At 34.4% G+C, this 17,811-nt stretch overlaps 2 protein-coding genes across 9 annotated transcripts in view; one reads left to right on the top strand and one right to left on the bottom strand.

Moving 5' to 3' along the window:
* The window catches only part of LOC128165675 (SH2 domain-containing protein 4B-like), a 155,974-nt gene that overhangs the window by 13,558 nt on the left and 124,605 nt on the right, over nt 1–17,811 (bottom strand). The window contains exons 1-3 of one of the 6 annotated variants that reach the window (XM_052830446.1): nt 6,176–6,351; nt 3,579–3,694; nt 1,751–1,823 (exon numbers count right to left, since the gene is read on the bottom strand). The exons of 4 other annotated variants lie outside the window; for them this stretch is intronic. In XM_052830446.1, coding sequence (XP_052686406.1) covers nt 1,751–1,823; nt 3,579–3,677 — 172 coding nt within the window. In that variant the 5' untranslated portion in view covers nt 3,678–3,694; nt 6,176–6,351. Of the gene's footprint in view, nt 1–1,750; nt 1,824–3,578; nt 3,695–6,175; nt 6,352–17,811 lie in introns of those variants that run through there. One more of the 6 variants, XM_052830451.1, reaches the window with a different exon arrangement.
* LOC128165667 (tripartite motif-containing protein 3-like) overlaps nt 8,690–17,811 on the top strand; it is a 100,440-nt gene continuing 91,318 nt past the window's right edge. The window contains exons 1-2 of one of the 3 annotated variants that reach the window (XM_052830434.1): nt 8,690–8,730; nt 9,058–11,189. In XM_052830434.1, coding sequence (XP_052686394.1) covers nt 9,091–10,776 — 1,686 coding nt within the window. In that variant the 5' untranslated portion in view covers nt 8,690–8,730; nt 9,058–9,090 and the 3' untranslated portion in view covers nt 10,777–11,189. Of the gene's footprint in view, nt 8,829–9,057; nt 11,190–17,811 lie in introns of those variants that run through there. The other 2 variants (XR_008241080.1, XM_052830432.1) reach the window with 2 other exon arrangements.

Raw genomic sequence — 17,811 nt, forward strand, 5'->3', positions numbered from 1 at the left:
TGTCCTGGGGCCAAAGTCTTAACAATTATAAAGAATCATCTGGCTGATTAGTTTCTGAGGAGAAGATTTTTAAAGATTTACTCCATATATTCCTTTGTTGAACTTTGACCCCCCATTGTGGCCTCACCCTACCCCTGGGTATCATGATTTTCACAACTTTGAATCTACACTACCTGAGGATGCTTCCACACAAGTTTCAGTTTTCCTGGCTGATTAGTTTCTGAGAAGAAGATTTTTATATATTCCATATATATTAAGAATATATCTATATATTCTCTATATATTCCTATGTTAAACTTTGACCCCCCCCCCATTGTGGCCCAAACCTACCCCCGGGAGCCATGATTTTCACAACTTTGTATCTACACTATCTGAGGATGCTTTCACACAAGTTTCAGCTTTCCTGGCTGATTAGTTTCTGAGAAGAAGGTTTTTAAAGATTTACTCTGTATATTCCTATGTAAAACTTCGACCCCCTATTGTGGCCCCACCCTACCCCCCGGGGGTCATGATTTTCATAACTTTGTATCTACACTACCTGAGGATGCTTTCACACAAGTTTCAGCTTTCCTGGCTGATTAGTTTTTGAGAAGATGATTATTAAAGATTTACTCTGTATATTCCTATGTAAAACGTCGACCCCCTATTGTGGCCCCCACCCTACCCCCGGGGGTCATGATTTTCACAACTTTGAATCTATACTACCTGACGATGCTTTCACACAAGTTTCAGCTTTCCTTGTCTTATGGTTTGTGAGAAGAAGATTTTTGAAAATTTCTCAAAAAGTTTCATAAATTCCTAATTATCTCCCTTTGCAAAAGGGCGTGGTCCTTAATTTTTCACAACTTTGAATCCCCTTAGGCTAAGGATGCTTTGTGCCAAGTTTGGTTGAAATTGGCCTAGTGGCTCTTGAGAAGATGTTGAAAATGTGAAAAGTTTACAAACAGACAGACGGACGACAGACAAAATGTGATCAGAATAGCTCGACAGACAAAATGTGATCAGAATAGCTCACTTGAGCTAAAAACTTGTGAAACATAATCTTTCTTCATTAATTATAGCTATACTTGAAAATTTAGAAATGCTGACCTTCATGAACCTTTAAAACATTATAAATCCTACAAAACTGGCTATCTTGACTGAAATGAAGTTATTGTAAGCTCCTGACCAAAATTATGATATTTTTTGCTTTATCAAATGGCTTCTCTTCCTTTATTACATTTTACTTCATAATTAATTCTTATTAATACAGATATATAATTTCCTGAGTATCGTTAGAGAGTTCATTCACTTAAAGATAGATTGCTATGAGTTCTCCAATCAGCCACTAATTACTTGCACATACACACTTAAAGCATTAATTATCTGTAAGACCATTGATGGTCTAAAATCAGGAAGTACTGACGTTAGTGAAATCAGTTTAATTAAGTGAGAGTTACACTGTGACACTCAGACCAAGGTGTTAAAGTCAATACCTTGACCCCGGGGAACCACCACATTAACCTGTAATTAGGGCAGGAAGCCATTAAAACAGACCACCCTCTCTGTTAGGGTGGAAAGAAATACTCTTAGTTTATCATCAACATATCTCACAATTTCTACATTGAAATCTTTAGAATAGTATGATGACAAACTTGGAGGATTGGTTTGTACCGAAACAATTAAAATGGTAATTTCAGTAATTAACAACAGTATAACGTCCTGAATAACAGTAAAACACATAGCATACAACCGTTGTGTTACAGCATACCTTTCTTGGGTTTCCTTGGAATCCGGTCATCTTGATTCTTCTTCTCAAACTCATTGTACCTCCGGACTTGTTCCTGGGTTAAAAGATAGGAAAACATTTGTCAGATTCAATCAACTCACATAATAAGCCATTAATTATATCAGCATTTATCAATATTTATAAAAAGTTAACAGTTATACTATAAAATTATTCAAGCAAAACTGGCATAAATATATTCTTTTACACTTTTATAGTGTTGATATTTTGCAGAAATTCACTTTTCTACATGCTAACAAAGATTTGATTAAGTACATTTCTGAATGCATTTATTCAAATATCTGTATACATTATATTTAGAAATGTACCTGATTTAGCAGAAGCTGCTCTCTACTAAAACCACTAATTAGTCTAATTTAATGAAATACACAGCCAAATGTAATACATTTATGGTATATTGATTTCAATCGAACATAAAATGTAATACATTTATGGTATATTGATTTCAATTGAACATAAAATGTTTACATTTACGGTATATTGATTTCAATTGAACATAAAATGTTAAAGGAACATCGCCAACCTGCTGTTTTTAGACAGTCTATGGCCTTCTGTATGATATACATGTATAACTATATGTGGTGCAGACAATATTAAGGTTTATTATACTTTCATGTTAAATACCGAAATCTGATTGCGTTAGCAACACACTTGGCAATGAGTAACACTATATAAATAGTGCCTGTTTGGGAGGGTAACAGTTGAAATTGACACCCCTAAGCGGAGGTTGACAATGGTTTTTCAAGGGGTGTCAATTTCAACTGTTTTCCTCCCAAACAGGCACTATTTATTTTGTTATACTGAATGTCTTAATTTTTAAGAAAATTTTACTGCTTTCATATAGGAATAACGTGAATTCTACAGCGAACCGTACGCACATAATGTATGTGCATGTAACAATTTGTTTTGTTATACTTTCATGTTAAATACTGGAATCTGATTGGTTAAGACGCAGTTCATAATCCTTTCTATTACCCTCAGCGTTAGCAAAGCACTTAGCAATGGGTAACATTAAAAACTGTTACATGCGCGAAAATTATGCGCGTACGGTTCGCCGTAGAATTCACGTTATTCCTATGTAAAAGCAGTTAAGTTTTCTTTAAAATTAAGACATTCAGTATAACAAAATAAATAGTGCCTGTTTGGTAGGAGAACAGCTGAAATTGACACCCCTCGAAAACCATTGTCAACCTCCGCTTCGCGTCGGTTGACAATGGTTTTCTCGGGGTGTCAATTTCAACTGTTACCCTCCCAAACAGGCACTATTTATAAAATGTTACCCGTTGCTAACGCTGAGGGTAATAGAAAGGATTATGAACTGCGTCTTAACCAATCAGATTTCAGTATTTAACATGAAAGTATAACAAAACAAATTGTTACATGCACATACATTATGTGCGTACGGTTTCCCATAGAATTCACTTCATTTCTTCATGTATATAAAAGCAGTAAAATTTTCTTTAAGCAGAGGTTGACAATGGTTTTCTCAGGGTATCAATTTCAACAGTTACCATCCCAAACAGGCACTATTTATATAATATAACTCTATGTGTATATCTGTTTGTAGTAGATTAAGGTACATCACCCACCTCCTAAATCTTGACAAACATTATGGCCTTCTGTATGATGTACATGTATGACTAAATGTGTATAACTATATGTGGTATACACAATATTAAGGTACATCATCCACCTCCCAATTCTTGACAAACATTATGACCTTCAGTATTATATACATATAAAACTGCATGTGTAAATCTGTTTGTGGTACAGATTAAGGTACATCACCCACCTCCCGTATCTTGACAAACAGTATGGCCTTCTGTTCGTCCGACAGCTCTGACAGGAGGTCAGGGTCGACGGTCATCGTCTGGAGAATCTGCTGCAACATGGTGGACTCTTACTGACCTGTAACCCACAAACCAAACATAATTTACAGTTTGTTTTAATGATGAATTTTTCGTTAATTTGAAAGCATTACAATGAAATAATTACTGTACTTGTTAGAGTAAAAATAACACTGTAAGAGAACAATATTTGCCTATAAAAAGAAACTTTCAAACTCATATTAAAATTTCATTCAATACATCTGGTTTAAAAACTAACGCAATCCTTAAATGATGAATTTTATTCCTTTGATATTAATACAATGAAAATTTCACCACATATTTTACATTTTTACCAACTCTACAAATTTAACACTTTACCATGTTTATAGACTTTCTCTCATATTACCTCTAGATCAAATGGAATCCAGGGTTAGTTAAAGGCAATAGATCTATTTTTATGTTTTCTCTGATTTAGAAATGCACAAGGAAATAGTATGTTGATAAATACTTTACTAGACTCAAGAATGTTTGAGTGTTCACAAACAACTTCCTCATAATAATCATTGGCCATACTTCAGTTGTAATGCTTTCTACCTCACGGTCGCTCCGTTAGATTAATGTTCATTGAGACTTTCAGAGTGTGAGAGACAACTTTACAATGGATTTCAATTCTAAAAATCACTGATATGTATTTTATGTTTAATGTCTCTTTCCTAAAACATTTAAAAATACATGTTTATCTACATACTTTAAATTACCTTCCACAGATGTCCGGTAATAAGTTATAATGAAGCTATTTCTCTGAATTAATTAATTCTAAGTTTCTAACTCTTTCTTCCTCTTCCTTAGATTATGGACTTAATTGGCCAACATTTAAATAAAAACAAATGAACCGCTGATTTAACGGTTTTATATCTTTTACATGATGTTGTATGTAATTTCAATTCTCTTGGTACAAGACAGATTCAATTGATTCACAGATGAACAGATAATGGTGGTTTAAGATAGAGAGGAGTTTATATATATATATAGTGAATTCACTTCCGCTGGGAGTTGGATTGATACGATGACCTGACAATATCTAGGATGACTCCAGTCTGCTGTCATCCCGTTATCTTACCGCTGCCAAAAACAAGCTGATCACATGACTCACGCCAGTCAATCCCTCCCCCTACCGTACACACGGCATCCTGGTACCCCAAACATCTCACTCCTACCCCCCTCCAGTAAGTAATCAACACCAGATACCTGGGAGCAGAGTCAACACACAGTTTTTATCATATCACTACAGAGTTCCAATCACACTGAGAATCTACAAAATGTCTTGTAAAATTCCGCTGAATGGCAGTTTTTAATCTTGAATGCTGAGGATGTTTTGATCTGACTGGTTGATAAGAAATCAAAATACACACATCTATATTTTTCTTTCTTCCAATATAAATAAAAAATCTAGACAGGAGTTTTGAAGAAAGAGAGAAGTGATGTTTTAGTAAATCTCTGCACAACAAGGAATACAAAAACACAAACAACTTGTGTATATATCCTTTGTTTTAACAACATTGGGACATTAACTGTTTGCTGAATCACTGCTCCCCAGATGTTCCCTATTCCTTATCCATAGACCTAATGTGTGTAATAACGTCTGTGTTGTAAGGTGGAGAATGACATTCAATGAACTGGTATCATTGTCTTGTTTATCAGTAAGTAGAATACTCCTTCCTCTGTATATTGTTACATCACAGTACATCATATCATACAACACTGGTATCAGCGACTAACTACCGGTACCCACCACAAAATCATGAAAGTTAACTTAGGAACAGATGCATTTTTGACTACAACAAGTTTTGTAAAGACAGCCCCCCCCCCCCCCCCCCCTGCAAAAAAATCATTGCTCAGTGCAAATGTAAATCAATAACACAAATAATTTTGTACAGTGTAGTTTTCTCTTCCATGAAATTCAATACAGTATAGCTGACATAGATATGTCAACAATTGGTAAGTTTTATCAACATGACATCAATTTTAAATTGTTTAATGGGGACAAGAATATTTGCATGTTTGAATAAATTAAAGCAACTCAAACAATGTAAATGATCAGTGAAACTATTTATTATATAGGTCAATCAGTTACAGCCCTTAAGGTCAAATTCAACAAGTTTGTCCATTAGCTTGCAATGACAATCTTCAAGTCATCCCATTCTGACAATGTCATCAAAATGAAAGTAATTACACTCTCTGATTTCTCTCTTAATGCAGACAAGTGAAAGGTATAGTTTAAAATGTCCAATATCATTCCATTGCTTACCAAAGCATTAGTTGAGAGAGAGAGAGAGAGAGAGAGAGAGAGAGAGAGAGAGAGAGAGATTTTTTCACAACGAGATAATCGTACTCCAGTCAATCTAATATGCGTGTATTCGCATCACAGACATTAAGTAAATAGCAAAAACAACCAACAACTGAGAATTGCTAACCAACAGGCCGCAACAACCGAATATTTAGTCTCTTCTCTTATAACAGCTGTGTAACAAGGGGCAACACATTTTAATGCTCTACTTACGATTCGACCAACGCAATCAATGCCGTGCTGAAATGATATGGCGGAAACTAATGCATCATTCTTCCATAGTTAATATCTTCTACACTAAATATAAGTCCATAGCATCATGCTGTTTTGTGAAGTACAGCACCTTCGCTTTCTACTTCCACTTTACCAAAACTTCCTGTTGGTGGCGCTGCTAACCCGGAAAAAATATTTCACGATGTTATGGCGGGAAAAATGAATTCTCTCAAGGGAGATAATCATAAGTCATCATAATTCAATTTTAGCAATGGAAGAGAAAAACATTAAATTATCATTTTATTTTCTTATTGATCACCGTAATACCAATATTCAAATTATCCTACCAGAAAGTATAGACCTATTATATTATTTTTTAGGAGTCTGATTTTAATTTAATTCCTTTGAGCTGCATTAAATATTATATTTTCTTTTTCAAGAACAAACACATTTTTATGTGACTGAAGGAAATTGAACAAAATAATTTTTAAAGTTCAGACTGCAAACTATACATATTAACCAAAAAAGACAAAGCATTAAAGTTTCTAATGAATTCTCAAATGTTGTAATTTAAGCATCTTAAAACGAATCCGGGATGGTTCGCACCTATTCTGTTTCGCGCTGAGATGATTCGCACCTCGATGTTTCGCACCTGCCTCAGAGCAAAACATCTCACCATATTAAGATATTTTTCTCGTTTAATTATTGCTCTGAAGTTAATTATAATCTATATAAGAATTGAAATAAGTGAGGAGAGAGTAGACGGAATAAAAAAATGAGAAACACTCAGGAAATCCAAGATTCTCGGTAAAACATGATATTAACATCTATCAAGTATTTCCTCCCTTACTTTTTTTCTTTATTTATAGAAATTTGAGTTACTACATGTAAAGCCACTGACAAATTAAGCCGTATCATCATTAATCTAATTTGTCTGCATATGACTGTACACAATATGTTTAAACCCACAGCCTACAAATGCATCATCAAGCAGTGATTGGCCTATGAAATGACACATTTAATAAAAGTAATGATTACATTGTTAAATTGGGGTTTATTCTATAACTTTGAAGTGAACTATGCTTTGATTAATCTGTGATTGATTTAAACTTCCTCTACAATGCATGGGTGGAGCACGTGGCTCAGTGGTCACAGGCGTTAGACCAGTGAACAAAAGGTCACAGATTCAAATCCCTCTGTGGTCTCATGGTGTTATGTGTTGTGCAAATCATAGTGAAGGAATACTTTCTCTACATTTTCCAAGTCCACCCAGCTAAAATTGAGTACCAATTTGCAATGGACTGGTGACCCATTCAGGGGGAGTCAATGACTCACATCCGCTTAGCACCACGCAAGCTGTGGATAAGCACCGGCCTTATGCACCTTCATGCCATGGAGAATGATTTGACTTAACAACAGTGCACGGACTCAGGTCAGACTTAGGGGAAAGGAGAAACTATATATGGCAAAGTCTCAAGACAGGGACTTTACACAGAGGTTTGCTATGACCGCTGTGACCATCATACTTTGTTCAAAGTCACTGCACATCCTTTACCCCAAAACACTCTGTGGGTGAAGTATGACCCAGATTGGGCCAAGAGAAAAGAAACTATATGCTCTGTACTAGTGATATCGGACATCCAGATGGATGGAATGATGGATAGAAGGAATAATAGACTAATGACTATAAGTCACCTGTATATCGAGGCCCTAATAATGGATAACAGAGAGAGAGAGAGAGAGAGAGAGAGAGAGAGAGAGAGAGGTAACTACATTTAGTAAAGTGCTGTCTTTGGTGGTTGATATGAAGGTCAGAAAAGCTCTCCCCAAAACATGTCGCCACAGAGACATGCACCATTTAAGAGACAACCTGCCCCCAATTCAGGACAACACCCACCAGTCAAGACGAACTTGACTCCAACATAAAGACCACTTGTCCCCTATGACATTCTTTTTATTAATTTATGAATGTACTATTGGCTTCCCTGAGAATAGAGCGCAAAGTTGTTTCAGCTTCATGTACCGGTACACAAGCCCACGCATCATTATTTTTTATTTTGTCACACTTCACAACGAATAATGGTGTTGAAGGAAACACACCCTTTCATGTCCCACACTCTCATAAAATATTGGAAATACCCAAATTTTCATGCCAAAACGCCAATTTTGTGGAACTAAATCATTTCATACCTCAACTACGACATTAATTAGGTATATGGAGTTCAGTTTTGATATAAAGAAATTGTATATGGTTTTAATTCTCTTTCAGCCATCTACACATGTATTAACGTTCTAAATTCAATTTTCACTTGTTGGCAGAAAATTCTTTTAATATATCACAAATAATCATGTGGCTGACATACTCAGAGACTTCTACAATGTTTTAATTAAAGTTTCCACATGATCCCCGACACAGGACAGACAGAGGGGGGAATAAAAAAAATAGGTCATCTATTTAGTCTGTCCCTGAGACATTTAAATCTATCACGTGACTTTAGGCAGGTAACCAGACCAGGAAGAGTAAATACCTGGAGCCGCCATGATAGAAGTTTAAGGTAAATCAGTTTGTACCTATCGGAATAACATATATTCTACTTTGAATGGATAAAAAATAGTGAACATATCCATACATCTTTTTATTCAATTAGACCAAGTAAGTGTTTTGAAATTTATATTATAATTTAACAATTACACTGTAAAAAAACATGCAAGGACAGGAAAAGGTCAAAGTATATATATCTACTAAAGATACACACGGGCAGTTTTCTTTATAACAGAATAGGTATGTAGTCGTAATATTAACAAACATTTAATTTCTTATAGGCATTTTAAAAAGCATTGGGAGTTTTAAGAGATAAATAATCATAAATATTTTATTTCAGGATCCATGAGTAAGTTACATCGGGTGCCTGACCATGCATCCTCGTCGCAGTGCCCAGGATGTGTTACGGTGTCGTCTCTGTGAGACCCTGGGACCCCCTATGTACTGTGATATTTGTCACATACATCTGTGTAAAGCCTGTGTTGGGGAACATCTCTCTGATGAATCCACAGAACACAAAGTGGTGCCATTTAAAAAGCGGGGATCTACTCCAAATTATCCTAAGTGTCCTAAACATTCCACAAAACAATGTGAACTTCACTGTGAACAATGTGACATTCCTATTTGTGCACTCTGTATTTCTGGAGAACATTTAGGACATAAACCAGTCGACATTGTTAAACATATTGAAAGCAAAAAAGAACTTTTACAGAGAGAAATGCAAGAGTTAGAGAATTCCATTTATCCTGAATATCAACAGATTGCCTCTAATATCCCAGTTCAGAAAGCTGCTATGAAAAAAAACAGCCAGAAATTGACATCAGTAATACACAAACATGGAGAAGCCTTGCACAGAGAAATAGACACCAGGATCCACAAACTGAAATCTGATCTCAATGAAATGGACACCAAACACCTGGCCGTCCTCAACAAACAGGAAGATGAAATCACACGCACCATTGATGAAATCAAACAGATCATTGCTGAACTGAAGAAGTTAGTGGACTCCAATGATGTCAGTCTTGTCTCTGCCTACAAATCAAGGAATGCTGAATTCAGAAGACTGCCTCCTAAACTCACAGTGTCCTTACCAAGTTTTACCCCTCAGAAGATCAACAAAGAACAGCTTTATCAACAGTTTGGTTCTCTGTCAGCGTCATCTATCAAAACAGAAGAACAAGTCTACACCATGGATTCCCCCGGTGCTGAGTCCTCTCCCCCGGACAGACCGCTCATTGATGTACCACGGATCATCACGGAGATAAACACCGAGTATGGAGACTCTAATAGATTACGCAGTGTGTCCTGTCTGAGGGATGAAGAACTATGGACGTGTGGTCAGGACAACAAGATGAGACTGTACAACCTAAAGGGAGAACTAAGGAAGTCAGTCCAAACCAAGTCAGGGAACCCTCCAGAGAACATAGGAGTGACAAGCAGTGGAGATCTAGTTTATACTGATTACAATGATAGAACTGTGAACATAGTGAAGAATACACAGATACAGACAGTGATCAGACTACAGGGGTGGAAACCTCGCCGTGTCTGTAGTACCTCCTCTGGTGACCTCCTGGTTGTCGTGAACAGTGATGATGATAAACAAACAAAAGTTGTGCATTACTCTGGCTCCACAGAGAAACAAAGTATTCAGTACGACGACAAAGGACAACCTCTCTATTCATCTGGTGGATTATATAACACTAAATACATCAGTGAGAACAGGAACCTAGATATCTGTGTGTCAGACTGGGACGCCCGTGCAGTAGTGGTGGTCAATCAGGCCGGGAAACTCCGGTTTACCTACACTGGTCCTCCCTCTACTACCAAGGGATCATTTAGTCCAGTCGGCATCACAACAGACAGCCAGGGTCGGATCCTGACAGCAGACCGTGACAACCATCGTATCCACATCCTGGATCAGGACGGACCGTTCCTCCGCTACATTGACAACTGTCATTTACAGAATCCATATGGTTTATGTGTGGATACCAGAGACAACCTCTTTGTGGCTGAACCCTACACAGGTATTAAAGTGAAGAAAATCCAGTATTACATGTAAACAAACTGTGTGTATTACCAACAAATATGTAAGCTGTGGGTATGTTTCATTGATATGAACTATATATAAATACAGTATATATATTATATACAAACAAACCATGTGTATGTATCATATGTCAACAAAGTGTGTGTATAAATAACAGAAAATGTACAGGTAAACAACATGGCTGTATAAATTACAGGTGAACTATCTCTATAATCATATGATAATTTATACTTCATTGTATACCGATGGATGTAAACAAATGAATATGCTACAGTATATAGTAAACAGATTGTTAAATATTACATACAAATAAATTGTGATTATGAATTATGCTGATTTTTTTAATTTTTAAAATAATAACTCAATGCATATTTATAATTCTTACTATGAAAATTTGTTTTAATAAATTTTCTAAGAACCTGTTACTGCAGTTTCTTTGATTAAATATTGATGAATTTAATTACCTGATTACTTACTTGTATTTCATATGCAAACAGTCCTTCCAATTACATCCATAATGTTGTAGACACTTACACCGTCACAGCAATACCTGCATATGAAATATGTTAATTAAAAAGTATATACTGCCTCTATGGCTCTTCAGAAGTAAGAATTAGGAAGACAATAGATATATCTCACCACAAACAAGAGGCCCAAGGGCCCTAAAGTTCACCTGAGTATGAGATAAAATCTGGTAAAGGATGCACCGAATGGCAGCTTAGTTTTAGTGATTAAGAAGATAATAGATTTGATATTATAAATTTTTTAAATATTTGATTTTATTCAATGGCTAGAGAAGGGAGAATTATGACCAACATGAGTAGGTTGACTTATTTTGTCATGAGGCAGGTTAATGTTCTTTTATTTCCAGCATGTAAATCATAAATTATTTAAATATATATATGTATTTAAAAAAGAAAGATACAGAACCACTCAACCAAAGGTTATAAATTTTACTATTTAGGTCAAATATCTTTATCTCATCTAAATCACCTACCGGTACTCAGGTTTTTTTTTGTCCTCCCACCTGTACACACTAAAACCTTTGATCAAAGGGTCATTCAGTTTTGCATTTTGCACTTCTGGTTGATCCTCATACTGCACTTAGATGACCAGTCAACCCCCAACCCCCCTCCCCCCAAAAAAAAATTCTCATCCCACACCACACCAGTGACATGGACTCAGTAAAGTCATCATCAATAGCAAGTACTTAGTTTTTCTGCAAGACGCCCGGTAGTATATATGATATATAATTTCAATGAATTGCTCTATGATTTACATATTACAAATTTTGGTACAGACTTTCCTCTCCATCTTTATCATCTACATAGTTTGACTGCTAACACTTCAGTAGTAGAGAGGGAATTCCTCAAAGAATCCATATTTAGTATATGAACACTAAAGTTCCATCCTAACACAAAAACCCTGACCCAGGGGCCAAAAATTTTACAATTTTCTTGACGGTATAGGGAATTTTTAAAAATTGAATATATTTTTACAGTTTTTACCCAAAATATATGACACATTAACACAATAAATAAAATCATGATAATCCTAGCTAGCAGGCTAAAAAAATCCTGAAAATGTTTAAAATTGATGAGTACTAATGCACGAAGGACGACTGCATGACAATGAACGAAAACGCATCGCAATACATGTAGGTCACCCAAGTCACTCAGGTGACCTAATAAGGAAGGTTACTTATAATGCTTTTTATAATGATAATTATTCTGATTTTGTAGAAATACAAACCTCCACATGGTCACGTTGGTTAGAATTATAACTTCTCTCTGCCCCTCACAGGAAACCGTCCAAATGCAGCGGCGTATCGAAAGTTCTCACCCCTACAATATTCACTCTTGTTTTAATACATTGTTAGGGTTTAATACATTTTTGTACATGCATGATAACTAGCCTGTTTGTGTTGTATTTATATATAGTTTATCTCCTTATTATACTGTAAAATTCATTTAATTTACAATTTATACAGATTAAAATTAAGTAAACTATTAATAACAATTGAAGCATTTCCATTGCATTGATGGATGCTCAAAAGGTGAGGTACATTCTTGAGAATATTATTGATCAAACTTGTTTAAACAGTTATAAATCTATATAAATTAATATACACAGTTGTCCATGTTCCTGATACCTACACAAAGGTTTACCTGATCTGGTTTGTTTGAAACTTGGTAGGTTGGCACTTGTCCCTGTACTTAATGTATCTGTAGATTTCTTGTAGAAATGATAACCTTTAGAATAAAGAGTTTCAGACTTACAAAATTTATTCAGTCATGTTAAAATGTTATATTTGTTATTGAATTTTTTTATCTATAATAAACATGGTGATTAGTTTCCACATCCCTGCCTCACATTGTAAACAAATAGCCCATTGAAATATTCGGAGCATATAAATATTTTTTAAACTTTTTGCATTATTTAATTGTTTTGACTCTTACCACTATTATCAGTTTTTCATTCCACTCCTTCACGTTTTCTGAAAAATGTGATATATTAACGTGTTATACTTTAAAGATTTTTTTTTACCAATTCTTTGAGGAAAAATGGGAAAATGTTACAAAACTTAGAACGTCAATACTCTATAGTAAAGCTGCATTTAGTTTGTTTACTGTATTCAGTAAGAATATATTTGGCATTGATAGCCTATTTACCACAGAAATAGGTTTCAAAACAATACATCTTCGCATCCATAATATCGTCTGTTTTACTTTTACAAAAGTTGTATCTCGATTCCGATCGTTTTTCTGTGACGCTAAACTGCTACGAGAGACACAGCATATTAATGACATTCATTAAAAGGTTTCAATGATAAAGATTAAAATGCTTGTAATAGATAACACATCTCAGTATTTTAATACACATAAGTTCTTGCAAGATGTGATGGCACTTGGTCAAGGTCTTCCCCACAGTTGTTTATTTTATTAAAGTTTATTTTATAAATGTTTTTTTCTGATTCCTGGTGGTTATTTAAAACGAACATTATAAAAATATATTGGTGATTTATTTTGATGAAGAACTGAAACCTATCGATTTATCAAATAAACCTTTATCATGTAACATAAATAAAAATGAAACATCTCAAAAAATCAACGTAATTAAGCAGGCCGACTTGGATTTTTTTTTGCGTAAAAACTACAACACCAAAACTTCAAAATTTAACATTGTGTAATATACACCAACCCTAGTGTACCTGCAAATATCCAGGAAAGTCTACCATCTGTTTTTATTTAGGGTCCTCTTAAAATATGGGTACATATACGATAGGAATATACATGTATAGGAAGTTGCAATTTTCTGCACTTCAAATCAAAAAAATGCTACAATACATAGACGTCGAAAGCAAATTGAAAGTGGGGGGGGGGGGGGGGGGGGGGGGTTAGACATCCGAAATCTTGACAAGACAAAAGAGAAACAAGAACAAAAACAAAAAACAACGTCTCCTGTCCTCACGATCGTAATCCAGGGGTAGGGTTTAAATGATCGATTTATTCATTCTTTTTGATTATGTCTACAACATAAATTCCACCATCTGGTAATTAAATTGAGTCATCTCAAGATATCAAAAATTAATGCACCAAATTTGCAATTTATTTTGAGAGTATTGCAAACGTAGATTGGTACAATGAAATTAAATTAAATTCACTAAAAAATTAGAAAAATTAACCACAAGGAAAGAATATTTTTGTTTTCAAAATTTCCAAAGCTTACATTTTCTACTTTTTATTTTATGTCAATTCATCTAGAAAGCTTCATTTTATCATTCCATCATTAAATCACGACGACAACCCCCCTTCACCCCCCCCCCCCCTCATCAAATGACGCCACGGAAAAATAAAAAAATTCAGAACGAAAATTTTTTATGTATGTGTATTTTGTTTATTGTGTTCCAATTTTCAAAAATCAAAAAATATATAAAAAATATAGTAATTTCTGAAAACGTGCAAATACATCGACTTTTACAGGAATCCGCAAAAGTAACTACAGGTATAAAGTTGGCCATCTTAAACTTTTTTCATTGCTGGATCCTCTGAATATTTCCTTCTCTATATATTAAATAAATCTATTTTTAATCCACAAAAAACAACTTTCTTGTAGATCTGGTTTTTTGAAAACAATTTTCTTGTGTATTATAAATGAAATAAAAAGGTTTTGTCGTTCGTTGTTAAAGGTCCATTCAAATACATTTGTTTGTCATGGAATAAATTAATGTATTGTAGTTGATGAACACAATTTTCTCGCCTCCTATGGAACACAAAATTAAAAACAAGATACATTTTAGACAGCTAGGAACACATCGTATTTAATTACAATAAAACACTAGCTGTCTTAAGATAATAATCAGAGTCTGTTATACATTGTAACATTTGTAAATTTTTTAAATAAACAATAACCCTCTTATCATTAATGATTTTAAGAAAAAATCGTCCCAAGTTATTCAAAATGATATATTCGAAGAACATTTTACGGATATTCTTAACGTGACCTTGACCTGTGTCCTGGATAAATCATACTGTTTGTCCCATATGAAATATATAGTGGCATATTTCTGACCCCTACATGCAAGATAAATTAAATTATGTCAACATAACTATCTTGCATGTTGACATAATTTATTTGCATGTAGGGGCAGAACTATGCCACCAAAGAAAAGGGATCGACAACAATCTAGGCTCGAAGAAAACTCATTTCACTGTCTACTTTTACAGACGGTTAAATAATACAGAGTTTCTTCATGTGTAAACTGTTAAAGACTTAATGTCACTATAGATATCAATGTCCGATGAGTATTGTTTACAAGATCCACATGTCAATGAATTTAGATACAAAGGGGACAATAGTAGGACAGTGAGGACATTGAACATGACCCATTCATAAAGCAATCCTTCTCAAAACACGTGCATTTTTCTGTAGTTTGTTTGACAAAGACGGTACTGAAAGTCAAGGATACACGATTATTTAATTGACTTTCATCACTTATGTAATTTAATGCACTCCCATTACACATCCTATGCCTAGATAAGTCAATCAGTCTACCAAAAAGATCGTCGGATGCTCAACATGATGATGTAGGATTAACGGCCAAATTTCATCTCATATCTTGTTGTAAAATGTGAAAAATATTAGGGTAAAATAACTGCCTACTGTTCTAGAGACCTTGGCCAAAGCTGAAAATGGATACCCCTTAGTGTACCCTTCCTGTACTCAGCGTTCGGTAGCTCTCCTGGCCAAAATTTGTCAAGGTATAAATACAGTCTGGAAATGTAGCATCATCCCTGGTTACCCCTACAACCATAATCTGAGGACGGAAAACGATAGTTTTACGAGTCCCAGGAAATGTGTCTGAAGCTTACTTCAAAGATGACTTAGATAAGGAGAACCAGTTAACATTGTTAAATGTGGTCTTATTTCATACTTGTAATGGTTAGTTTATGTATATCCAAGGAACAGAAATCATTCTTTGAGTATTATGAGGTTATCATTTTGGTCGTAATGCCTCTCGATATTAGTACTCAGAAATGATTCCTTTTTACTTCAAGCAATTGTACGATTAAATATTTTATCAAATGTTTTTTTCTCAATATACGGTGGATTTCACTCATGAGATTAATTTTTGATATTACACTGCGTGTTCTTACGCGACGTGACGTCATAATTCAACATTGCGTAGGTTTAGACGGTTGATTGGGTTGATTGACGTTTAATAAAAAACTAAACAATAATATTCAGTTGAAAAGTGTTGAGTTATAAATGTGAAGCATTTAATGTCGTTTCAATTATTTTTCATGAATTCATAAAAAATGTTCGAAAATGAAATGTTTGTTTGTTAAACTTTTTTCCATGCGTAAAGTTGTTACGTCTTGTAGATAATGTGTTGTGCGGCTCACAATTAGACTTTTTACCGAAAACATTGGGATTAATAAATTACTTAGTAAAACATGTGATCTCTCATGCTTGGCTCGGGGATACAAAACACACAACTCGTTGGATAAAAATCATATACAATCGCAAATCATGAGATATCCTATATATACATGTATCAGTGACATTTTTACGTTATTTTTATCTCATATACCAGCATGTAAACCCCAGCTTGCGCCCCAACAGTACGTCATTTGCGTCATTGATGAAATTATTGAACTATACATTACAAATTTAATTTTTATTGCTATTACAGACAAGACACTGGGGAATGTAAATATAACATTTAAATGTTTCTTTGGTCAGATTATTTAAGTGGGCGTTCCTAATATTTTATTAGCAATACAAAGATGCCTTTAATGCAACATTACACACGTAATACAATTGTGAATTCAGCCAAATCTTTTAAAAAGAAAACCCTAAAACATACTATATCAATATCATTAAAAATTTCCATAACTTTACATAAAGTTATATAATATGTATTGGACCCACGGAGTTATCCTCACGAAAAATTTCTTTGGAACAAACAAAATTGGAACTGTGATCTTTTTAACATTGCAAAATTGAAAAAAAATAACAACCAAAAGAAAAGAATAAACTTTTTTCCAAATTTACTTTAATTTATCCAACATCCTAGTTTTCATTGTAAAATTCCATAATTGCAAGGAATAATTATAAAATGATCACGTTGCTACGAGGCTGTTGTAGACGTTGCTATGACACCAATCAGCACCCTTACCAAGGGAAACATTTCTGTCATAGTGTTGTACTACATCCATCTTTCCATCTGTAGAAAAAAAGAGGTTAAAGTTGATGAAAAAATAAACAAAATATGTTTGTAAATCTTAAATAAGTTCCCTTTCTACAACCAATTGACAAGGCTTTATTAGCAACCCTGGAGATATTTGCCCTAAGTGATATCAAACCATGACCTTTATGACTGTCAAAAACGTGTATCTAGAGATATTGGTGAGATATGGGTCAAGCAATGTAAATGAAAAAAATTCTCGATATATGTGTGACCAAATGAATATTCTGAATATATACTGACAAACAGTAGATAATCAGTCTGCCCTTTGATTCAATGTAAACATCAAAATTGTT

Source organism: Crassostrea angulata, chromosome 10, assembly GCF_025612915.1.
Source record: "Crassostrea angulata isolate pt1a10 chromosome 10, ASM2561291v2, whole genome shotgun sequence".
NCBI lineage: Eukaryota > Metazoa > Mollusca > Bivalvia > Ostreida > Ostreidae > Magallana > Magallana angulata.